General features: G+C 41.9%; 1 protein-coding gene across 1 annotated transcript in view; it reads right to left on the reverse strand.

Moving 5' to 3' along the window:
- Positions 1 to 8,263: 8,263 nt before the first annotated feature.
- Positions 8,264 to 25,464, reverse strand: part of rnf144aa (ring finger protein 144aa) — a 28,097-nt gene continuing 10,896 nt past the window's right edge. The window contains exons 2-8 of the mRNA XM_070920622.1: positions 19,431 to 19,581; positions 18,115 to 18,219; positions 16,994 to 17,054; positions 14,964 to 15,180; positions 13,171 to 13,318; positions 12,737 to 12,826; positions 8,264 to 10,469 (exon numbers count right to left, since the gene is read on the reverse strand). Of these exons, the coding sequence (XP_070776723.1) occupies positions 10,338 to 10,469; positions 12,737 to 12,826; positions 13,171 to 13,318; positions 14,964 to 15,180; positions 16,994 to 17,054; positions 18,115 to 18,219; positions 19,431 to 19,565 (888 nt within the window). The 5' untranslated portion in view covers positions 19,566 to 19,581 and the 3' untranslated portion in view covers positions 8,264 to 10,337. The remainder of the gene's footprint in view (positions 10,470 to 12,736; positions 12,827 to 13,170; positions 13,319 to 14,963; positions 15,181 to 16,993; positions 17,055 to 18,114; positions 18,220 to 19,430; positions 19,582 to 25,464) is intronic.

The following is a 25,464-nucleotide window of genomic DNA, read 5'->3' on the forward strand; positions in this document are numbered from 1 at the left end:
TTTTTTTGGCATTGGGCTTTCTGCTAAGTGGATGATTGAGGCAAGTACCTTGAACATACAGTAGATGCCTTGTGGGCCTCAACAACACAATCACTAGCCCTGTGGTTACATTTCACAGAGTGGTCTTGGCATTCTTGGTCCCATCTTCAGGAAGGGAACTTGTTGTTGTGCATGTTTGTGTATCTTTTCAGAGGGAGCACTTTGGCAGGCACCATTACCGCCCAGCAGTAAATTGCCTTGTAAATTACAGTGCCGGGGTAATAAAGCCAGATTTGTATATCACCGGGAGTGGAGACTGTGTCTGTCTTGTAAATTTAATTAAACAGCAGGTGCAAAATCAGGTCATATGGCTTTGATGTGCCCCATGTGAGAATGACAACCAGACAAAGATTCTAATACGGGCGGCATTTACATATTTTTGCATGCGGCGGGCGGCTTGTATGGAGGTAGGGGGAGCCTCGCCTATCACCTTGTAGTGTATTAAATTTCCCCCAAATTAAAGAGGATTCAAATTAGCTGTCACCTTCAATTTTAATAGATCTGCAGCAAAATAAATGGTTAAGCTCTTCAAAACACAGCCTCTTGCTCGTTGAGTGTGCATAAACTCAGCCATTACCAACACCTAGTGCCAACTGAAACACTTTCAGACTAATTGGCTTTTATTGCCTGTCTACTGTACATTACACAACATCAGAACCAACCCATTAGAATGCAATTAAAATACTTCTCAAGAACTTCAGTTAAACAAGATAAGACATCAAGCTAAACCAGCGCCTGCAGTATAGTATATTAGAAAAACGATTTTCTTGCCAACCAGAATTGTGTTTTAATATAGTTCTCCGTCTGGCTGATGTGCACTGAAGCCAAAAATCATCCTCTTATGGCTGTACTTGACCTGTGACACTGTCAACGTGCTGTCTGGGCTCCAGAAGGCCCTTTCCTGTACGTCGGCTTGAGCTCACTGCCAGAGAGCCTACGAACGTGTCAGCGGCATCAGTTGACCTGACGGCAACACCTTCACTTGTTTCTTTTTTTGTGTGTTGGGAGGAAGTGGTTGATAATTACCACCTAGGATGTAGCCATCTGTGCCGCCCTTTCACGGCCTGTTAAGCTCGCTTTTCAGAAAGTTTACTGTTGACAGAGGGCACGCGAGAGGAGTGAACGCCAGAGCGCGTTAAAAGACTGCACACTCAAGCAATATTAAAAGTGCCGCTAAGGAGCTGATTTACAGGCAGAAGGTGGAGGAGGAGGCAAAGGGGGGAGAAAAGAAGGAGGGGGGGGGGGGGGGGGGGGGGGGGGGGGGCAAGGAGTAGGTGCAAAAAGATGGAGGGGGGCTTGGAGGAATTGTTGAGCTTGAGAATGCTCATTAATACATTGAAATCAAGCGGAGTAATCCTGAAAACTTGCATCGAAATCCAACTAGTGAACATCCAAACGTATTATATTCTCATCATCGATTCACTTTCACAGTGATCTCAGACAAGTTTATAATCCCTATCTTGTTTTTGTCCCAGCTTGCACGCTTTTCACTTGTTCCAACTCTGTAACTTTTCATCAAACCCGTCCATCACTCAAAGCTGCCTATTGTCGTCAGCCATGAGGGACACCTGTGTTTCTGCCATAAGGCAGCAGTTATCATCAAGCTGTCGGATATCTGTCACTATGGCAGGATCTATGTGGAAACCTTCGCTGTCAAAGCCTGTCAAATTTCACTGAGTCTTTAATGAGAAAAAGCCAAGTTGAAACCACAGGCACAGACGTGTGTGTGTGTGTGTGTGTGTGTGTGAGAGAGAGAGTGAGAGATAGAGCAGGCTGAGGGAACAGGTGCATGGCTGGAAGCTGTGGTGGTGGTAGGAGCAGTAAGGGCTCAGTACAGTGCGTCATCTCTGATAGCTGACGGTTCCAGTCCCACTAATCAAACACACATCAACCGCCAGTGACTAAAAGACACACGACTGACATGACATAAAGAGCAGCGGGCTGGAAATTGATGCATTTCACAAACTTCAAGTTAAATCAACAGACAAAAAAAACTTTTTCTACTGTAGCCTCAGGTATTTAAAAGAAACTCAATTTGTTGGCTGTGTAAAAAGAAAAAAGTTTCTTGCTAAACCAAATGTAAAGAGAACTCCCAACAGTTCTCTTTACACCTGGCAATATCGTAATCAACTCAAGCCTGTTTGTATTTGACTATGCACTCTATTGCAAACCAAATCCCTAAGGTGTTTGCTGTTCTCAGGAATGTCATCATGACAGAAAACAGAGTTTGTTACTTTCCCCGCGGCCCTCGACAACCGTTATCCTCACCAGGCAGGCCTGCCGTCCCAACAGGCCTGTCAGAGGCCAGGTGAGGAGGCTCAGGTGAATGACCCCAGGCAAACTTCTCCCAGATAAAAATCGAGAGAAAGGAGGGAGAGTGGAGCGTACAGGAAAGCAAACACGGGGGGGTTGTAGAAGAAGAAGTGGAAGGTGCACAGTGTAGCAAGAGGGTAAGTCAAGCAAAACTGAAGCTAAGGGAGAGAAGTTATGTGACGACACATGAAGAGGGGTAGAAAGAGAGTATATGAGGGGTATGCAAGTCAATTATTGACATTGAAGGGTTCTTATGCATCTGTAAATCAAAGAGAGACTAAAAAACTAGCAAAAAAAAGTTCATATTTTATGTTTTAGTTTAATATGAACATGATTTTGTTTTTTAGATTTTTATTTTTTTTATTAAAGGAATAATTTGACATTTTGGGAAATAGGCTCTTTTTCTTTCTTGGTGAGAGTTGAGAACATCGATACCACTCTCATACTTGTCCATTAAATATGAAGCTACAGGCAGCTTAGCTTAGCTTAGTTTAGCAAAAGGACTAAAAACAGGGGGAAATAGCCCGCTTGGCTCTGTCCAAAAGTAATAATAAATCCACCTGTCGCAATGTTAACCCGTGCCCTCAAAAGTAGGTTGCACACTACTATCTTTAATTCTGTTATTATTTGATCCATCAAACCGGCAGTATAGATTTGTTGTTATAGTTGTGTAGACTACCAGCACCTCCAAAGCTCACTACGAGAGTGTATTTCCCAAAATGTCAAACTATTCCTTTAACACGCTGGTTTTTTGTTTTTTTTTACTTCTGGACTGAGCCAGGCTCCTTATTTTCTCTTGATTCCAGTTTATGCTAAGCTAAGCTAAGCTAACCATCACCCTGCTGTAGCATCATTTCACCGTACAGACATGAGAGCGGTAACGATCTAACTCTCAGCAAGAAAATGAATGTGTTTTCTGAAACTATTCCTTTGATCAGATAAAATCTGGCTTTAATATTTTGATAAATTCCATAAATGTTCTCTGTCAGTGCTGACAACTATTTGCTGGAAATTAACTTTTTCAAGTCGCAATCTAAGTAATTGATTGTCAGAACAACATCAACAAATACTGTACATCCTTTGTTGTTGATTTGACAGGCCACAGCCTTGTCTCGCTGAACCACAGGAAGCTAATGAGAGCTAATAGGTGTCATAGGCTTAGGGGACAATGAGCAGTACAACTACATGCTGGGATAAAATAGATCAGAGGCGGGGCCCTGTCATCTTATGTCAGTAACTGGCTGATGTACAATGGCCCTTGGTCACAATTAGAGTCCTCTGTGCTGTGTGTGGAAATATGAGTGAATGCACATGCCTATTATTAACCCTTAACCCCCATCGAGAGCAGGCATGGAGCTGTTAGCTTTTAATGTCAACGTATGTTTACTCGATTCTTTCCTCGGCATGGGGCAAGCGCTGCCCGTCAGAGTGACAGGTCAGGGCTGAAGAAAGAGCCTCTAGAACAGGCATCAATGCTGAGGACACAAATACTGAAGACTATTTCTGGCTCTCAATGATGCATGAGTAAACAAATAAGGGTACTGAACCATACAGAATGAATCTGGGATCTATGTGACCCTGGCTCCTTTGAAACTTTGTGGCAGCCTTCAAAAATGTGCAGAAGACTCAAACTATAGAGGGCTAGGAACAGACCTGCATTTTAATCTTTGCACACTGAGAACATTTCATCTCTCAGTATTTGATGTATCAAAAGTCAGTGTGTGTATCATTATTGACAAACAGGCTGTGCTGTTTTTACAGCACTCTAGTTCCCTCTTCTGGCAAGCAGATTTAACATTAACATCAAGTAAATCATAATATTACAACACCACTACTTAATGACCTTCTGCTATACCATCGTGCTCATGAGAATTCAGAATTCCTGTGGGTTCTGAGGTGTGTCTCACTACTGGGTTCTGGTCCATCATCAAGGTATTTAGCTGAGCATACTAACAAGCTATGTTAAGTAAGATGAAGCAGAGACATTTATCCAATGACATTCTTAGACTACATGTGCAGATAATGAGGCTATTATAGCTTTGAACAGAGACAAAAAATGACCTAGGGATACTAAGAAGTGTAGATACTAATGTAAACTTGCTGAATGGCTTCCAGCAGGTAAGTTGTCCTGTGTCTATTAATGGTCACTGAATTTGCAATTAATATTTTTTTAGGTCTTACAAGGACTAGACCAGCGGTTCACAACCTCGGGGTTTAGACCCCTATAAAGGGTCATGATATGAATCTAAGAGCTGTTACATGATTACTCGTGTAGGAAATTAAAGAAAATCTCAAGTCTGCTACACAATGTTATGTTTATGTTTCAGACTTTTAATCTTTTTCCTTGTGAAATCCTGGATAGTTTTGTCTCTTCTGGCCTCAAAAAAGACTCAAACTGTCCAACAAGGGAAATCTGTCGTGATTGAACTGCTCACAGTTCAGAGACAGGCACCCTGTCATGAGGGGTCACATGTCGATGTTATTAAGGAGACAAGGATTGGGAACCACTGGACTAGACTATATCCAGAAAATGTTTGCTTAGCTACTTTTCTACTGTTTTAAGATATTTTATGCTGCATGGACAAGATGAACAGACTGTAATACGATGTTCTCTACTCTCCTGCATTTATGCTCTCGTATAAGGGCTAAAAGGTTAGGAGTTTGTTGGTTTGTAAGTGCAGAGCAGCAGAGGAGAGGATGCTGATGGGGAGCAGGAGGAGGACTTGGCAGCAGGGTGTTGGAAGGTAAAGCCAGAGCAGACCAGCCTGATCGGCCTGCAGCCAGCACACGTGTGATAGCAGAACCTTGTGTTCTATACAGAGCAGGTGCAAATGCCTTGTCTCTTCTCTTTTCATCCATCCCTTTCTCAGCGATGGAGCTTGGCTCTCCATCTCCTGTTTCTCTGAGGTTCAGCTCTTTGTCTTCCAGGTGATACACTCCTCTCTGTCTCTCTGTCCATCTCTCCATTTCCGCCCCCCCTCTCCCCCTCTCCCTGTATCATACTTCATTTGCTCCAGATAACACATCAGCTTCAACGCCCATCCACAAACTCTGTCACCATGATGCCCACAGATGGTAACTTCCTGTGGTCCTGCCCAGTGATTGGTGGAGAGACTTCCAAACAGAGAACAGCTGGTGAGGGATGATATATCACCGAGCGTTTGCACTTTCATTTTCAGGGTTGTCTTGTTAATGCTCCCAATCCAGCATCTGGCAGGAAATAGACACAAAGGCAGAGAGAGGGAGAGAACAACCTGTTCTTTGGCAGACCTTAACAAAAGGCTGACACATGTCTGATGAACAGACAGAGCTGCAATAGAACAGACAGAGCTGAATATGAAGGAGAGAGGCTTGACGCAAGTAAGAGGATGTGGACATTTTCTACAAAAGGTTATTGTTAAGAGAATGAAACGATAAATACGCCTCCCGAGAATCAAAAAACAGCATGAAAAGAAGTTATTGTATGAGTCAAGCTATTAATCCGCCCATGTAGGAAGGTGAGAACAATTTAAAAATGAATAAAAATCACACTGAATGTGAATGAATGTAACATTATCTATTTTTCATATTTTGCTTGCCTCTCTTTATTGCTAATTATCGCCATGAAATAGTAAAAATGAACGATATTTTTGTCATCTTCATAACATAAAGGAGAGGAAATTGTAATTTTGTGTTAAAGTTGTCTTTTGAAAAAGATGTTTGATTGTTATTTTTGTATTGAGTTATATCCAATCTTTTGCAGACTAATTTAGAAATTTGAATTTCTTGTTTAACTAATGTTCATGATCTGTGCGTATCTTGTACTAAAGGTCTCCCTGTTAATGGAAAGGAGAACTATCCACTTTCAACACCAGAGGGAGCCATTTCACAACCAAATGGGGCCACAAGACTTCTTCATGGTATGTTTGAGATTCAAAACTTTCAGTACATTGGTGTGAATGAATAACGAAAGCAGAATCACAAAAAACAACAACCTTTAATACCTGGTGTCACAGTGTTAGTGGAACTGTAGATATACTGAGATGCCGGGTCTAAGTTGTACAGAACTGATCCAAATATGCCATTTTACAATGTTTTTTATCTTTGTATCACCCAGGTCGATGAACTTTCAATTACTGACTAAACTAGAGACATTGTTTAGCATCTCTAAATACAGACGTCTCGTATGCAGACAGCATTTCCTCTGACAATAATCCACTTATTGAGGTGACCAATCATGCCTGAAGATTTCCGCTCTTAAAACAGATAATGCAAATACAACAAACTATGATGTAACACAGGCGTATATAAAAAAAAAAAATTCAACAAAATAAAGAAACAGACACATGAAGCCAACCTGCTGAATTGAGGAAGGCTGACCAACGTTATATATCATATGGCTGAACATCAAAACATATTTTCTTAAAAAAAGGGAGGGAAAGAAAAAACAAACAAAAAATCAAATAAAAACCAGACAGCTGGGTGATAGAGTGACAACGCTACCATTCCATAGATCTTTTAGAGGCTACAATATTGTAATATTTAACATGTAGAAGTCAGAGAAAAATCATGCAGCTTCATCTCTTGACACAACAGATTATAAAATATAAATCGCTGCTCGTAACCAAACTTGATCTTAGAATAGTTGCAAAGGAGATCTTGAGCCTTTTTGTAAAACAATCTTTACCTTGCTTCCCAAATCTTAGAGGCAAGCCCTTAACCCAGTCAGACTGTCCTATTCCAACTCCTGTGCTGATGTTTCATCTGCTGTAAGTGGTTCTACAGGCCTTTACATAGAGCCCCCTCTCCTGGCCCCAGTGTAGAAAACAATTATACAACGTGACACTGCAGTGATTGTAATATTTACTGTTTGGCCCTTTTCATGTTTGTTGCATAATACAGTATCAGTATTCTGTTCAGTGTTGCCAGAAAACATAGGTAAAGAAAAATGTTGTGGGACAAAAAAAATGGAAGTGGCCACGATTTTGTTCGACTTTAGTTCGTTTGTGCCAGCTCAAGACTTTGATTATATTTTTGAATTTTAAATGAATATTTTGCACTATTTGAAATTGATCTTTATCCTGGTGATATCAGAGCCCCAATTCATTAAATTGTGAAACCCCTTAAAAGGTACGGTTGCAATCTCTCATATGTATTGACCTTTCTATTGAGTTGACATTGATTTCAGCTGCTGAATTCCTCCATTAAAACACAGCAGGCACCACACACACACACACACACACACACACACACACACACACACACACACACACACACACACACACACACACACACACACACACACACACACACACACACACACACACACACACGTCACAGATCATATCAAGAAGTAAAACAATGAAACCCATATACAGTGCAGCGTTTACATAAAGAAGCATTAAAATATTTAAACTGTTAACACATTACAAATACATGGTCAAAATGCACGTACAGTAGACAGCTCCGTTTCCTCATCCCTTCCAGGGAATCTGCTTGGCACGATTGTCATAAAAACAACAAAAGCTGTTGGAACTATTTTTGGGGAAAGCACCAAACTTCAAAAAGGTAGAAATTGGACTGGCTTTTATATCAAATTATCATGCTCATACAGTAGATGAGGTCAGTGAAAGCAACACAGGCTACAGGTAAGGTACTCTAAATTTAAGGCTACTAATAATAAGGATTATTATACTGAATAGCGGAGCTAAATTTACGAGGACAGGAGTGAGTTGCAGATTAGCTACTGTTGTTAACTATTGATCCCCTGTTTTGGTAACTGTAGCCACACCTCTCATGAAATGCTACATGAACACTGGTAACTTACACCAGAAAGGAGGGGAACGTACGCAGTAGTAAATGGCTTATTCAAAACATTAGAATGGCTATGCATTGTAAAATTATTTGACAGACAGGTGAACATACGGAAATTATTTGTTCATAATTAAAAGGTTTCACTTTTTTCCTTCACTAACTTAACATAAACTAACTATAAAAGAATTTTGAGATTGCCCCCCAAAATGAAGACATTATGAAATGAAAAATGGCCAAATTCTGTCTTGGTTTTCAAGCTCACAAACTTTAAATGTAGCTAAAAGGCAGATAACAGCAACTTAGATGATCAAAAGAAAATGAATAGTTGCTGAATAACTCCCTGATTAAATAAAAGCCATGATATGCACATGTATGGTGACATTCTGCAGCTTATATGACCCATGACACACACTTGATTATGACCAATCAATAGCCTTTTAAGAATGGTAATGTACAAACTTGCATAGATAAAGTGATATAGTATAGAGCAGCTTCATAATTATGTGCCCGAAAAACCGGAACATTCTTTTATATTTACTCTATAGGCTTTTCTGACGTCCCTGCAAAGGAATAGCTGCTTGTTGTTGGAGGTTTAACCGCCAACAAAACAAAACATCAACACTCGGACCACTAACATATGCAAGTTTGCAATTTGGGCCGGCAGGTATTTGTTAAGTCTCAAAGAGTAGGAGATCTGATCTGAGTTAAGCTTCAGATCGTTTGTGATGATGGTTGGGTGGATGTTGATTAGCTCTCCTGCTCCAAAAAGGCTTAGGAAATACAGGCCCAAGGTCACACAAAACATCATTTTTTTTTTTTTTTTTTTTTAACAGTATGGCTATTAACAGTGTCGCATATGGATGACATCATAGAATCATCTGAATATAAAGGGCTTCACTGACTGTCTGTAATGCTTTAAAATGCTGTTAAACATGCTTTCCCTGGGATTATTTGGATTTGACTTTTATCTCTCTTTAATGCACAGGGGGAAATGCCTGATTTTGGCTATTCTCAATTTAAGGCTATTCATTTCTATTTGGCTAAACCACCACCTGGGGACTGAGAATTATAGGAGTGACATCTCTTTTTGTGTAAGTATTAAAATGGTTCCACAACAAGTGGATACAAAGTCTTCTGACAGACTTTAATGCTGAACTTAAAGGGGAGCACCACTCAAATTTGGGAAATTTATGGATCATAAAAATCCATAACATCCTCCGGGAAAACTCTCTCGCTCGTTCTCTCTCACGAAGATGACTCCAATGTATACTGTCTGGAGGAGAAGGAATTAGAGAGATGGTAGCAATAATGAAAAAAAAGGTCTTAAGGTATAAAACAAGCTGAAAGTTGAACAAAAATTAAGTGTATTTTCAGATTTTGAGTGGCAATCCCCTTTAATAAGTGTACCTAACAGGTTGGAAAACACTCTAAAGTACAACACATAGACACTACTCTGAGCACAGTTCTATTAAAAGCAACAGCTTATAAAACATTGACATCATCAAGAGGACGTGCTGTACATTGAGTTGAGAGTGACAACAGCCTCTCGTCTCCACCTCAGTCGTAAACGTGACGTAGAATTCACGTTCCGTGTGCAAATCGAGTGAACACCAAACATGCGTGGTGCAACTCTAATGCTACGGACTGAATCTGCAGAGCTACATCGAGTGTGGTGGCGGGGAAAAAGCTTTTGTTGCGTACGACAAACCGACAAAACAGAGCGATAAAGTAAAAGGTCTTTCTAAAGGTGGCTCCTGCATGATGTTGTCCATACAAGAGAAAAGCATTTCTTAACTTTGATTTTTCCTTTGCTTGTAATGACCCGCCAACATACCACACCACAGTAATGCACGACTGAGGCCACAACCTGAAGTGGCCCAGACTTCCTCCACGTCCCCAAACCCCCAACATCTCACACACGGACGCACCGGCCCTTAGACAAGTCCGACCTCCTCTGACCTTTGACCCTGCACCTCTCTTCAGGTCAAGGTGAAGGGCCGCTTTTCTACCATGCCTCTCTCATGCAGAGCGATGGATTCCCGAAGCGGCCGGGGCTGGTGCAGGCTCAGCCCCCCCCAAAAAAACGAAGCGCTCAAAGCTGGTGGGAGGAAAAGAATGTAAAAGGGGTGAGAAAAGGAAAAAAAGATGGCCCATCCTTGAAGCGGCTCTCCGCTCCAGCTCTGATGGCGTGTTTAGGTTGGCAAGGGGTCGTCATCGCCTTTGCTGCACTTGCACTTGCAGCACAGGACGATGGGAGTGGCCAGAAGGAGGAAGGGGGAGGCAACCAGCAGGAGCAGGCCGAAGCCAGCAAAGATCCCCACAACCTGCAGGGAGACAAAAATGAAATACATTGATTTAAATACAACACTCTTATACATATAGTAGCAGGTGCAGTGATGTTACACTTGAAGCTGACTACTTGACAGCATCATCCTACAGAACACAAGTATTGTATCAGTAACTCACTTGCATGCCAAAAAAGGCTTTGACACATCACACATATAAGAGATGAGTAGGTCAGATACTTGCACCTTTTCGAAAATTTTTAAATGACTTTTTATTGCGCAACTTGTACTGATGACAGTGGTGTGTTTTTGTTTTTTTCATTTCCCTGTCAACAAGTTCTTGCCTTGAATTCTTCCAATCAACTGCAATATCACATGTTGACCTGCAGATGGCGGAAAATGCTTCAAAACAACGAACCTTTTTCAGCACAGTTGCTTCAAAATGCTTCAGAAAGCTTTGTTTTCCCAGTAACTTTTTTAAGGCATATTTTATTTAATTTAGAAAAAATGAACAGGATATAAATTATGTTTTTTCTTCCTGCTTCCTATACTCGGTCATCCTGCATGGATAGGTGCTGTACTTCTGACATTGTTAGAGAAAACGCAGGCATACACCAAAAATATGGGAAGTGGTGGACAAACCCACATAATCTAATGCAGTAGATCGGCAACAATGCAGAAAAACCTACTGCAAATTACAGCGACTGTAATTGTTATATACTACATTTCGACTTTCTGGATTCAGTGCTCGGACGAAGACATAAACTGACATTAAACTCGGTGACAGCCATGTTTGAGATGATGTGCAAGATGCTGGCAACTACCACAGATGATCTTGGCACGTTTTCACCGATGTATTGTTTGTTTATTTATTTTCTGTTGGAACTTGAAATCTACTGCGGTTTGCCGTTAATGCAGTGAGAGCGTTGACAAGGAGCTCCCGCATCTTGTGACATAATCATGATCAATGTTCTGCATACGGGATGGTCTGAACAACTATTAATTTACACAGTGCACTGTTGACAGTATCAAGGTAAAACAGAGATAAAGTTGATGTTTTCATTGGATACTGTCCTTCCTGTTATGAGCATGGCAAGTCAGTAAATTCACCACATGGGGGAGCCAGACACCAGCAAGTTCAGAGCCACAAAATGGAATACATAACATGCAGTCACATGCAACAGCGACTTATAATAGCATGTTGCTTTTCCTCCCGTTCTGAGGGCAAAAATACGTATTTTTGGGACATCACTTGCAAACAGTTTTCTGCCTGTTATAACACACATTACTAACTATCCGTCGGTAGTATATGGGCTGTGCTGTAGAGTAGAGCACAGTGTATTGAGCACAATTTGCTCTGATTAACAGAGCCTCATGCTGCTTACATGTTTAGGATATGACCTTCCTTGTAACTGATGGTATGACTCCCATGGGGACACAGACCCCATGTCGTCACACACAGACAGGGAGAGAAGATGTGTTTTTGCAGGATAGGTTTGCCCTGGTGCATCTCGTATTTATGAGGGAGGGAGAGGGAGGCTTTTTAGATGTGAAGGAGCGAGGGGGGGGGGGGTGAAATGAGGAGAGCAAGAGAGAGACAAAGACACACAGAGCAGTGAAGCTATAGCTGGCTTCCACCAGCTGAACTGTAATCATATGACTAAGCCTGCCCCACTGGGCAGCAGATGCCAGTGTGTATGCTAATGTTGACAAAATAACAAGTATGTTGGACAAAGGGACATGCCACCCCATGAATAGATTATTTGGCTAAGGAGAGATACTGAGGAGAAATTTGGGAGCTGAACAATGGAGTCGGCCTCTGTTATAGACTTAAAAGACAAATCACATGTGGAAAGTGATATGTCCCATCTAATCCTTCATGTGTAATCCGCCATTTCACATGTGGAAAACGACATCCTGTCCAATCCTTTACATGTAATCCATAATTTCATTTGGTTACCCATCAGTAAAGAAGTACCTTGGTTACGTAACCCCCCCCCCCCCCTTTTTTTTAAGTGAAGTGAAAGGTGTACGTAATGGGATTAGTTGGAAACAGCAGGACACTGACCACCAGACACTTGTCGATGCACGCGGATCAAGCTGTCCTTTTCCTATTGTGCTGTCTAGATAATATAAGCCTGTCACTGAATGCATGTGTGTGAGCCAGAAAGAGAGCAAGAGGCAGAACCAGGGAGCACGTGTATGGCCACATGCTACAGTGTGGTTAAAGGGGGGGGGGGGGCGCTGAGTGAGTGTGAGAGACGGGGGGGAGTAGAAAGGAGAGGCGAGGAAGATGGGTTTCTCACCTGTGTTCTGTGCCAGATAACAGATGCCCTGGAGTGGCCCAGTTTGTTTCGACAGGGCCCTTTGTCGTAGTGGATCAGGAGAAAGTCATCCTGTCACACAAACACACACACACACAATACAGATAAAGATTGACCATTATCAGTCTGAAATACACTGACAGATGTTCTGAGAAAATTGCTTTTTAAATGACCTGTGTGGCGTGGTCGTCTGTGCTCACACAATTAAGATTACATAAGGTCCCATGGCTCATAAAATACATCCTATTCCTTTAAAAAGTTGAGATACACCGTGAAGGAAGTGATAATGAAACAAATGATCTACATCCAGGATTATCAGTGTGTAAAACAAACTTTAAATATTAAACTGTAGAGATTTTCAGAGCTCTATGGCGGTGAATATCAAGGAATAAAGAAATGATGAAGACCAAACTCACATCCAGGGACTCCAGACAGTACCAGCAGAAGGCATGTTTGCAGTTCTTGCACATCATCTGTGCACAGCCCTCGTCCCTCTCGATGTAAACTTTACATTTAGGACAGCGCTTGATTGGTGCATCATCCTCTTCGTTCTTATAGAAAGAGCTGGGTAGAAGAGAGACACGAGCCTGATGTGATTTTTTTTTATTCCAAACATAAAATCCAAAATCACTCAACATTCACTTTACAAGAAGTGCTTGGGATGAGATTGCTTTAATGCAGTAATCAATGTTTACAATATTTGGCAGGATTGTGTGAGACAGTGGATATCTTTAGTTCAGGAGCAGACAACTCTTCTAAAAACCACCAGTCACTAAATGGAATTGAACCCCCTCCCACACTCTCATTCATCCCTCCTGCTGGTGTCGGTTTGTCTGTATCCATTTCTCCTGTTTCAGTGAAGTGCTGACTCCTCAAATCTGGAGGCGAGCAGGTAGCTGTCATTCTGGGCATTGTCCTAGGACAGCAAACCGAGGGGGTATCATTCAAAGGAGGAGGCTCAGAGTTCCTCCAGTCCTCTTCCTCAAAGCAATAATAAAATGCTTAGAGCGTAAAGAAGAATCAGAATCCAGCTTTTAGAGACATCCTGAACAGTGAACAGTGAACAAGTGTAGTTCAAACACCGGAGGCTCTTTACAACTCAGAGTAGACCTGTTAATCCCTCTCTCCCTCCACTGTGGCCTTTGAGCTTGGTCCTGAACCTGTGCAGATAGAGAAAAGCTCTGCAGAGCTAATGACGTTTCCAGAGTAAGAGGATATCACAAAGCAACGGGTCAGCTGCGCAAGTCTCCGGGCAGCCCTCTTCTGCCCTCACATCCAGATCCTGTATCCTTAAAATGAATAATAGGCTCACCCCAGACTGCTCTACTGCAGTTTAGTTTCAGCAGATTGTTTTATATCTGCCTATTACTTTGTGCTTGAGCCCTGGCTGACGCTCAACTGAGCAGCGGCTGCAAAGCAGCCAGCCAGACCGGCTGTCAGTCTGTATTTAAGGACGCAGTGAATGAATCCTGCTGTATATTGACAAGTGGCTCTGAACTCCAGTCAGGGGAGCTGAACATGATGTGTGGATTGCTACTCCAGTTCTGAGAAAATGAATATCATTTCCAGGTATTGCATCTGCAGAGGCTTTACAGCAGCTGATGCTGTCAGAACATGTCAAAACGAAATAAAATATCTTTTTAATGTTTAAAGAGGTAGTAAAAACACTTATTATTACTGGACTGGATATTGCTGATATATAAAACCTTTAACTGATCTAATAAAACTTTGCCAAAATGTATACTTAAACCATCACTTGTCATTTACTTGTCAATGTAAAATGTCATTCATTAACAGTTAAATATAGTAGGCTAATAATCACTTAAATTAATTTATATCTATAATTATACTCCTGACCAATTTCAAGGTTATTTTTATTACATTCTGTATCCAGTAGCTGATACTAGGGCTGCAACTAACTATTATTTTCTTTACTGATTAATCTGTCAATTACTTTCTCCATTATGGTCTATTAAATATCAGCAAAGAGTCCAAAAGATATTTAGTTAAATATCATAAAAGACTAAGAAAACCAGCAAATATTCACATTTGAGAAGCTGAAAACCAGGGAATTTGGCATTTGTGTTTAGAAATATCTTAAACAAGTCAATTATAAAATAAAAATACTAATAAAAATACAAATTGCTGAAAGCAACTGTAAAGTGTTAGCTAGAGCTGTGTCACCAGAAATACACATGAACGGCAGTACCTGTTTTCTCCTGGTAGGAAGGAGGTGATGGGCAGGTTGTTCTCCTGGCAGGCCTGTCCGGGGTGCCAGTTGGCCTTGCAGGCTGAGCAGAACTCGAGGGCACAGACGGCGCACTGGACCAGCTGGGGCAGCCCTGGAGAATCTGCCTCCTTTAGCTGGCACACGGCCTGGCAGGTCGAGGAAGGGCACCACGTCCGGCATGGGTCCAGCAGCACCTCTAATGGCACAAAGTAAGAACCAGCGTCACGGACAGTAGCTCTTTTAAAAGGGTGAGTTAACCTAAATCACAAAGATATCGGGATGTTTTTTTTTTTTTTTGGTAGAAGGTTAGTTGTAAAATGACAGTCAGCTCCATTGTTGCGGTGGCAGCTGTTGTTTGAGAGGTATCTTAAAACCAGAACAATGTGCATGGTTAGATACCACGAGGGATGAAAAGTGAGAAAATCTATCTTTTTGTGATTTGGGTGAACAGACATTTTAAGGAAGGGATAATCGACTTACGGCTTTAAGTAAAAGGCTTCCTACACAGATATTTTATATAATGTTCAATTTACAAGGTTCGTTTTAGTTCCTGCTTATATTGGAAAATTGATTTTATACAATAGTTAATTTCTGTCTTGCTGTGACTCATTTCTCCAAACTCTGTCTGAATGATGTGTGATTGTCTATTTTCGACTTTTTAAAAAGGTGGTAAAGAAACCAGGTTTTGTGCGTTGTACCAGTTCTGTTCATAGCGTGATGCACTTGCCCTTGTATCATCTCCTTCCTTCCCCTCGCCTCTCTGCCAAGAACTCGGAGCACACATTCCACATGCACTCTTGGCTCAGCCGAAGAAATATGGAACGGTTACAGCAACTGTTCTGCCTCACTGGACAGGGACATTGATGAGACGGCTGACTGCCCTTATCCAGGCAGCATCAACAACTCTTTCTGAGTTTTATTCATTCACAGGACCCCCCTCTGTGTTCCCATACATGTGTTTGTCTTTGTGTTCATGCATTTATTTGCGCTAGTGAGATCCGCATGTTCTGTGTACAGCTCAAGCGTCTGTGTAGGTGGAGAACCTGCAGGGCGAGTACCATCAAAGAGTGATAGCACGGCTTGGTTACTGCTTTCTCTGGTAGCAAGGGAACTCTAATATTACTGATTAGCATGTCTACGTTGACCGCATGGAGCGAAGCAACACAGACCTGCCATTATCTTTCCACCACTGATATCCAAGCCTTTTAGCAGTAGGTTAACATTTATTCTACAAACAGTGTAAACCGCAGACATCGAATACATAGCTGCACACTGAAACAGAGATAAAAAGGATTTAACTATAATATCTTGCTATGCTAAGAGACCTGCTTCCACCAGTCAGTCAGACAGTGTACGAGTCTAGAGCCGAACCAATCCAATTAGAATCTCTTTAAACAAAGTCTGGGAGGCTTTCCCTTTCATGCATATTTGATGGGAGCTGGTGTTACACTTTGATGAGGATGACAGGGTTGAGTCAGAATACTACAGTACAAATCAGACAAATGTTAGGCCTGAGCACCTGCCACAAGATTATTTCCGGCCTGCATGACTATTTGCAGTTCATGAATGGTATTGAATCCATAACATTTGGTGTCAGAAGTCAAAACTGAAAACACTCAATTCTGAATCGGTTGACTGCTGTTTAGTGCCGACATGGTGAACTGCATGGAGAGAAAACACAACTTGACTACACCTGTCAGTGAAGATTTACTGGGCAAACAAGTATTGCTCAAATATTTTCTATTAGCAGATACCCCATGGCATAATTCAATAGCAAAAATGTCCACAGGGGGTGAATGATTGATTCCAGACAGAGTGAGCAGCAGTCTGGCTACACTTGCAAGACAGGACTGTCGTCATCCTTTTGTGTGTCACAGTAAAATACTGTATCCCTGGACGACAGGAGGGTCCACGTGTCTCTGCGCCACACAGTCATTGCCCACACATCACCCACTGAGAAGCTCTGGAGACAACACTGACGTACTGCAGCTGCTTTTGCATTGACTCACCCCTTTCAAACTGAAGCTTCTTGTATCTCTGCATCATCTCCGTGGCCACCATGCACTCGATCTGCAGGGAGAGAGGAGAAGAGAAGTGGGAGGGAAATAAGCAGGTCATTGTGCATATTTATAGACAGAAGCTGCACGGAGCAATTACACATTCAGTATGTGGATATCATTTCCAGAACAATGTCAAATTCTAATTTCTACAAAATCAGAACTTGCCACTGGCTTACCAATAAGGCCGTTGTGCCATTCTCACATAGAGAAAGAGAATCCAATTGCCAGGATGTATTCAAGGTGCATACATAGGCCAGCTCAAGGTTAAATGTTCTCATTTATTGGGCAATGAAATGAGCATTCAGGCTTTGTAAAAGAGCAGTCAATTACAAGGTGAAGACATTGCTGTCAGAGCAGACGGGGATGAGGCATGCTCTGCCTGACTGGCAGGAGTAGCTGGGGTTCCATTAAGGGCCAGTGACACTGATTGATTAGAAACATAAGGCCGTGGTGTGCTGAACCGTGCTGTGCCCACGGGCCTCCGAGACCAAGTGAGAGAGTGAGAGAGTCCATCAACCAAACTGCCCAGAGGATGAGGAGCGCTTTGCCCTCAGATTGACCTGCGCTAGGAAGGCAGTCACGGCCATTATAATGGAATAAACACACTGACAGGTGGAGCGCAGTGGTCATCTTAGGTAAAGCTAGTGCTTTGAGTCGGCGTAGAGGTGTTAAATTAACTGCAACTAACTAACTAACTAACATGTTGGTTTTAGTGAGAGCAGCATGATGGACCAGCCTGTCATGGTTCATGACATGGAAAACATTGATCTGTAGAGATAACACGCCACTGTTTTTTTTGCTCATTTCAAAACACATGCATTACCAGTTCTACATGTGCTACATTTGCATGTGGATACAGCAGCTTGTTGTGTAAGTTCCATGCAAAATTCTGTACACCATTGCGTGAAAATATAAAGTGACTGTGACAAAGACATATTGGACTTTATTAGACATGTTCGTGAGCCTGAGGAGCAGCAGGGGATATTCTGATATTGACAACCAGTCACCACCTAAAGGACAAATTCATCTAATGACGATCAAAGTAAAAATCTTTCCTTTTTAATCAGTACCTCATTTTCCTGCAAGTGTCCTCTTTTGGGACAGGCAGAGTCTGGACAGCTAATTGCAGTTTCAAGGCCTTCTTTAATCAGGAGTTCCACATACTGCTTCAGGCACTGAGGGGAAAACAGACAGACAGACAGACAAATACAGTATTGACCTAGTTCAATATCCAGTCAGTCAGTTAGATGAAAAACAAAACTAACAGACCACGCATCAGAAAAGTTGGTAAACAAACACTGGCCTATGAGTCTCCCTTGATCTCTATCTCTGTCTGTTGCCTCAGGAAAAAAAGGCATGAGTATGTGATGAATATGTGACAGTATTTGTTGAAAAGCTTAAAAATAAAAGCGGCACCAATTCATATTTTTACACAAATAATGGATCAAATGACGCTGGCAGTGACGGATCCATTAAAATATCACCTGATTCTAGTTCTACGAAGCGTTTTAGCTTCTTTAAGCTCATCATTTTGGTTTTTACGGCCCACAAGTTTACTCTTTTGGTTCAGTCTCACCAGCCGCAGAGGAAGCCGTTTTCAGCCAAACCTAAAATAACTGTATGCTAACTGCCCACCACCAAATGGCAGAGAGACAAAATTTGTGACTAGCTGGTGAAGAAAATGGAGCGTTTAACAGTTAAAGAGCCAGATACTTCCCCCAGGAACTGAAAACAGAGCTAAAAGAAGAGTGAATATTAGACTTATCACGACTCCAAATGAATGTTGCAATTGTTTGTTAACATGTTCATGTCTATAATTTGGAAATATGTCTATGTTGTGTTTTCAGGTTGTTCTGCTCAACAACAAAAAAAAAAAAATCAATTAATACTGCTTTACATCAAACTTAAAAGTCACATTTGAAGCATATAACTTCTACTAGAAGCTCTTTTAGGGAAGCGTGTGTGAGATGTCTTTGTTTGCAAATTTACATTTATGAAACAACCAATGACTGATCCTAATTGTGAGAGATTTTAAAAGACAAACATTTAATAAGCCTCTATTCTATGTTCACTTATTTTGCTACACTCTGTATTTTGTTTTCTTTTTTTATAGCAACATTTAAAAAAAGAAATATCAGTGTCAAATGGTTGATAAAAAAAAAGTAGGTTAAGTAAGAAATCAAATCTTTGTGTTTACATTGTGGTTGACCTTTGTGGAATAAACTGCACTAACTGAACTTTGGTCATTTCTGCCGCCACCCAGACTGTGATCCAGGAAGTTTTTATATATAGAATAAACTTGATTTGTGGATTTATTTTCATTTAAGTCATCATTCTGTCAGCAGCCTCAGGAAACATCTTGCTGTCCGTAGAGTGTCCTGCTCACCAGTGTACAAAAGACACATTGGCACTGTGTGATGGTGGTCATCTGCTCCAGAGGGAACTCTCCAAGGCACAGCTTACATGAGACCAGGGGGTCCACGGCGAGCTCCCAGGTGGGACGGTACCGTGCCGTGGTCATCTTCACCGCCACCGAGCTGAAAAACGAAAGAAGAAGAAGAAAAGAAGAAGAGAGGGGGAAAAGGACAGAGAGCTATGGTTAATGAAGCCAAATGCATGCAAGGGACAGTGAGAATATATACGTGGCTCCGAGAAGTATTTTATTTGTTGCGGCACAATCAGCATGACAGAAGCACTAATCTTGGAACCCATCGGCCATCGTCTTTTTTCGGCTAAAAAAGCGAATAAAAAGCTAATCTCTGGGGTTCCGAGGTTGATAAAAAGCTAAATCGTTCCGCCTCTTTTGCTCTCCACATGTACTGTTTAGCTGCATGCAACCAAAGCCTGCTCAAACATGATTGGTCAATACTACTCGGACTACAAATGGAAACTAGAACGCTTAAGACTCCAAAATCTTGTCCCTTGCCAGCAGATTCTGCATTCATATGCAGACAGTTGCAGACAGAGATTATATGAGCACAGAATGAAAATGCATTGTCAGGGTGAGGGGTGCACACATATTTAAAAAAACAAAATCTTTGCCCACCTGAATGTGTGACGTTGGAGAAAGGTGCAACTTGAAAACGATTAGCATTAAAAAGATCAGAAAAATACAAAATGCCTCAATACCAGGGTGCACACACACACAAACAGGCCAGCTGTGTGCAGAATGGCACCAGCTTTCTGTATAGATGGCCCTCGTCAGCTGCGTTCATTTTTATTCTAAGCCTCATGCTTTCTGGCAGAAAAAAAGCAAAAGAGAAACTACAGTTCAAAAGCTCCTGAAACTCCTGTAGCTATCAGCTATCTCAGCTCCTTGTGAAATTTTCACTTGGGATGAAATAACACTTTTTTCCCCCTTCACTGCACGTCATCGCGTCTCTTTTGTGAGAGTCAGAGAAGGTTATTTTAGGCCGTCTCGTCTCACTCTCTCCTTCCTTCTGTAGCTGAGAGCAAAGAGCACCCACTCGGCTGTTTACAGGAAGTGGACACACACACACACACACACACACACACACACACACACACACACACACACACACACACACACACACACACACACACAGTCAAGCTCTCCCCGTGCTGCTTAGCAACCGGCTTGAAGGAGGATTTTGGAGGTGGAGGGGCCAGTGGATGGGAGGGAGAGAGAAGCATGGCAGAGGAGAAGAGACAGGGAGGTTTGCTTTCACTGGTCCTGGTACAGTCTGCCTCAATGTGCAGCTGCCCGTTCACAGACACACAAGAAAAAGACAGCGAGTGGGAGGAGAGGTGCTGAAGAGCTCACATGGTCGCTGCATGGACTCTTGTGCCGTCTACATGTGCAACCCAGAGAGGGGAGTGGAGAGAAAAAGAGACAGTCAGTGTGTTCTGGTTTAGTAGAGATATGATATCACTTCACATCACCTCTCTTAAAAACACATTTACGCTTTTAAAAGGAGGAGGAAATATGCAGGCTGTTGAATCCACCATGGCTCAACTTCATTCGGGTGCTAGAGGAAGGCCATCCACAGATGATACATGCTAGAGAAATAAAATAAAAATGTGATGGAGACTGATGTGTTGTTGTAATGAGGCAAAACCAGGGAGTCATGTGATGGGCTGTAACCTGGTGCAAGGTGATGTGTCAATCTAATTTATTTTATTTCATACCTCATTATTCCTTTGTACCCAAGTAACACGGACAACTATTGGGTCTGCCATCAGTAAGGACGTCTCAGTTCTCTCAATGCTGCTCAGTGGCGCAAGGAGAGAGGAAATAGGAAGGTTCCCAAAGGAGACTCTAGTGAGGATACCAGAGAGCATCCTTTGTGGAAGTCTATTATTAGAAAGACACTTTATTGGAAATCGGTAAGTGATTGGATACTGCAGCTGCAGATACCAAGTGCATCACTACACTTCACTGCAGTTTTGTCAAACGACAGAAATGCAGAAATGTAGGTGTCATTTCTTACATCATCATTTCGACAAATGTATTGGATGTGTGTTAAGTGAGGGTTTCATAAGCCAGATGGCATCTTCTTTTCACAACTTTAACATGAATGTTAGCACAGTCGAGGAATTTAAAAGTCCATTGATTTATTTTTTCCCTGAATAGGCACATTATTATATTTTGAACATCTTCATCTGGTCTCATTGCTGATTTGTCTCTGGTGTGTTCTTTATACAATAAACATATGTAGAGTAATCAATCATATTGGGCAGAAACACACTTCAGTAAGTGATAAGTGACAAGGAAACATTTCTCATTTGATAAAATCAGATTGCCTCAATTCTTCCTCCCTCGCATCTCTTCATCATGTCTTAAGTAGGAGGACAGAGGACGAAATTGCAAGTGAGAAAAACCGAAGAGGACAAAATGGAAAAATGTGATGCACCTCATGTCTGACTCACTCAGATCACCTGGCATTCCTCCATCCATCCACCATCCATCACACTGACCAGAAAGCACTGAGCGGTGCGGAATCTCTTATTATGTAGGTGCTGAACTCGTATACAAAAGCTTAAATGGCAATTTGTTATCAGGATGGAGCCAAGGACTTGCAAACATGACCCCCAGGGGAGCATGTGGGAAGCAGTGTGCTTTGGTGGTCCAAAATAATACACGAAAGAGGACATCACCACTGAAGTAATTAAATCACCGTTGGAAATGCAGCTGCACAGGAGAGCTACATTTACGTAGCTGAGTGCAAATGAGTCAGATTTAAAGCAGGTCTGACAGTCAAAGCAACAGGAAGCACGAGTTCAAAAGAGGCAAAAATTATAGCAGCATCAGTCATAAAAAAAACGGTCTTTTTCAAATTTGAACAATATTATTCTGCCAACATGGACAAACTTCACAGGCGAAGAGGAAGACGTAAGAAGAGGAAGAATTATAGGACTGTGACAGACACTTCGCAGGACAGGTGCTAAACACTAATAACTATACCACACCTCTGTGGTAGAGTCTAAAAGCTGTACAGGTGATGACTTGAATGACTGAAATTAGTCTGTTTCTTTATCTGTCTTCTTGTCTGAGCTGCTGAACTCCATTAGCCCTGTGGCCAAAAAAAAAAGCAAAGTAAAAAGCAGTTTCTAATACATTTGACTCTGTTTCTCTTTCTCTCCTCCCAGACTTTATATTGGCTGTGCAAATGCTGACAGATCAGGTCGATGGGGACAAATGAAATTGTTTGGTAAGGATGGCCTGAGGAGAAGAGAGGGAGGGAGAGAGAAAGAGCAACAAAGGGAAAATGAGTTTTCATGAGAAAAGGTGGTGCAGTGCTATCCCCCTGCTGCATTATTAACTAGATGGTCCATTATCACTGAGAAGCAGACATATACAGTATATTCCAAGCGATGGGACGGTGCATGCAGGCCTCTCATGCTCTATGTGTGCCACTATATGTCAAGTAGTATGTATAAGTAAGTATAAGTCAAGTCAGAGGGCTAAAAATCAATAAAGTGGGAGTCAGAAGTGAGTCAGAAGTCAAACATCCATCCTGAACAGTGGTCACCGTGTGTCAGTCATCAGTCTGGGGGGGGGGCTCCACTCATAGCATAACTGACTACAGCAGCACTCATGCGATAATGACTCCATATCCACGAAACAAACACACGCACACACCAACAGACATGCATTAACAATCCATTGCGTAACAGGGGTGGAAATGGTCATGGAGGGGCAATTGAGGGGAGCTTCTCTGGGGAGCTCGAAGTAAAAGGGATTTCTTGCTGCAGCATACATGATAGCATCCAGTAAAGCTTTTTCTGCATCTACATCACATGTTGTGTAAAAATAAAGGTCACTTACAGTACACAAAACAGATATTATATCAAAGCAGTCAAATCTTAAAAGCAAACTTACATATACACTGGCCTGTATATTGTGGCTTCCATTTGTCTTCATTTTCATAGCATGTCGGATTCAAGTCAGCTACAGTCTCAATTCACTAGAGGTGAGATTTTGAGAAACTTGCCTTTTTAGATGATTGTAAATTATTTGGGTTTTTTTTGTTTTGGACTGGTGGAGCTCAAAACAAGCAATCTGAAGAGGTCTGGCCTTGGGAAGCTGTAATGTGCATTTCCCACATTTTTTAGACCAAAAAAATAATTGAAAAATAATTCATCAATTATGAAAATAGTCACAGCTATATCATTTTTAAAATGATATTTAAATTAAAATGAGACTGACACTAGACTGATATTTAATACAGCACCCTTAGCGATTTTGCTGTTACTCTGTCCGTGTCCACACAAGAGACCGGCCCCGCTCTGCATTCAAATAAATGCTGCATCCGAGCGTAAAAAGCAGACAGAGATGGCAAGTGAGAGCACTTTTTCATATGCTACATGAAGCCTCACACTGCATAGCGATGCAGGCTTTACATTCATGAGGAACTTGACTCAACTACGTGCTTTCAATGCACCAGTGTGTCCAATCTACCTCGTCATCTGCTCCTATAGGAGGGGAGAGAGAGAGAACACTGTGGCCATTGAACACTGAACAATGTGAGAAAGAAAAAAAACAAGGGGGAAACAATCTTTCAGCTCTCCATTTTCACCTGGGTTGACAGCTTTTACTGTGTGTAATTATATAATGTCACATCAAAGCATTGCATAAGACTCTATTTATATGCCTCACCTATGGCTGATGTGAAAGAAAGCTGCTAACAACTGTTAGCAGATCTGAGAGTGAGAGCAGCCCACACCATTTTTCCTCGCTCATGCTCATTCTCACTCACACACACACACACACACACACACAGATGAACATTATTTCACCACATGCACAAAGCTGTCCATCAGCTGATATACAAGAATGTGCCATCAAGCAATTACACAAGTCGGAGTGAGTGTGATGAAGAGCAGGAACTGAAGGCCACACTGTGTTCAGCTGGAGACGAAGGCAGGGCTGGAATAAGGGCCGAGGCCATGCTGAAGATATTCTACCTGAAGTCTGGGGACACGCCAATACAGCCAGATGTTCAACTGTGTCATTATTTGCTGCAGCAGAATTAATGTAGTGAGAAGCATGATATGATACTAGCTGACTCGAACAAGCTTTGTCCCGACTGGCCTTATCAGCGAAACCTAATATAACCTCAAGTTTACTCTTGTCAACATTTCCGTCTGGCATATTGCTGCGATAACTACATTTTGTCGTTGCTGTAATTGCATTTCGCACACAAATATGTATGTTCACAAAGCACGTGATTTCATTCACCTCAAAATCATATGTTGAATCGCCTGAAATCATGGCACAATGAACAGCAGCAGTAACAAAAAGAAGAAAAGTCTGTGCAGGGGATCTGAGTGAGCTCATGGTCTGTAATAAGCACTTAGTGATCCTGCCCGGCTGCTCTTCCCTCCCCTGTTCCTTCCTGCATTTCCTCCCTCAAAAAAGGCCAGCCCTGCTCTTCATGGCCAATTAGTGGGGCCTTTAAGTTTTGTTTCTGTCATATCCTCTCTGTGTCCAGTGCTGCAGAGAAAATGAGAGAAACCGAGTAAAAAGAAAGAGAGAGAGAGAGAGAGAGAGAGAGAGGACAGTGGCAACGTGCCAATTTCGTCCATTTTCCAGACTCCCTTGGCTCACCTTTACTGCCTGCTATTACTTCTTGTCACCTTGTTGTGAAAGCTCCCACTGGGCAACGGAACAAACAGGCAGAACAGATCACAGTGACAACACACACACACACACACACACACACACACACGCACACACACACACGCATGAAGACAAACATGGATCTTAAAATCAGACTGTAGATGAACAGAAACACACTGTAGGCTGAAGCAAAGTCTAACCTATTCTTATGTCCACACATTGCTGTAGCCTAAGAAATGCCTGTATAAAGTAGAAAAAGATCATGTGCTGCCTCTATAATCATGTAAATGAAATGATGTCACAGTGTCTGTGAGTTGTTAAATTGTATAGCAATACA

Source organism: Enoplosus armatus, chromosome 15 (assembly GCF_043641665.1).
Source record: "Enoplosus armatus isolate fEnoArm2 chromosome 15, fEnoArm2.hap1, whole genome shotgun sequence".
Lineage (NCBI taxonomy): Eukaryota > Metazoa > Chordata > Actinopteri > Centrarchiformes > Enoplosidae > Enoplosus > Enoplosus armatus.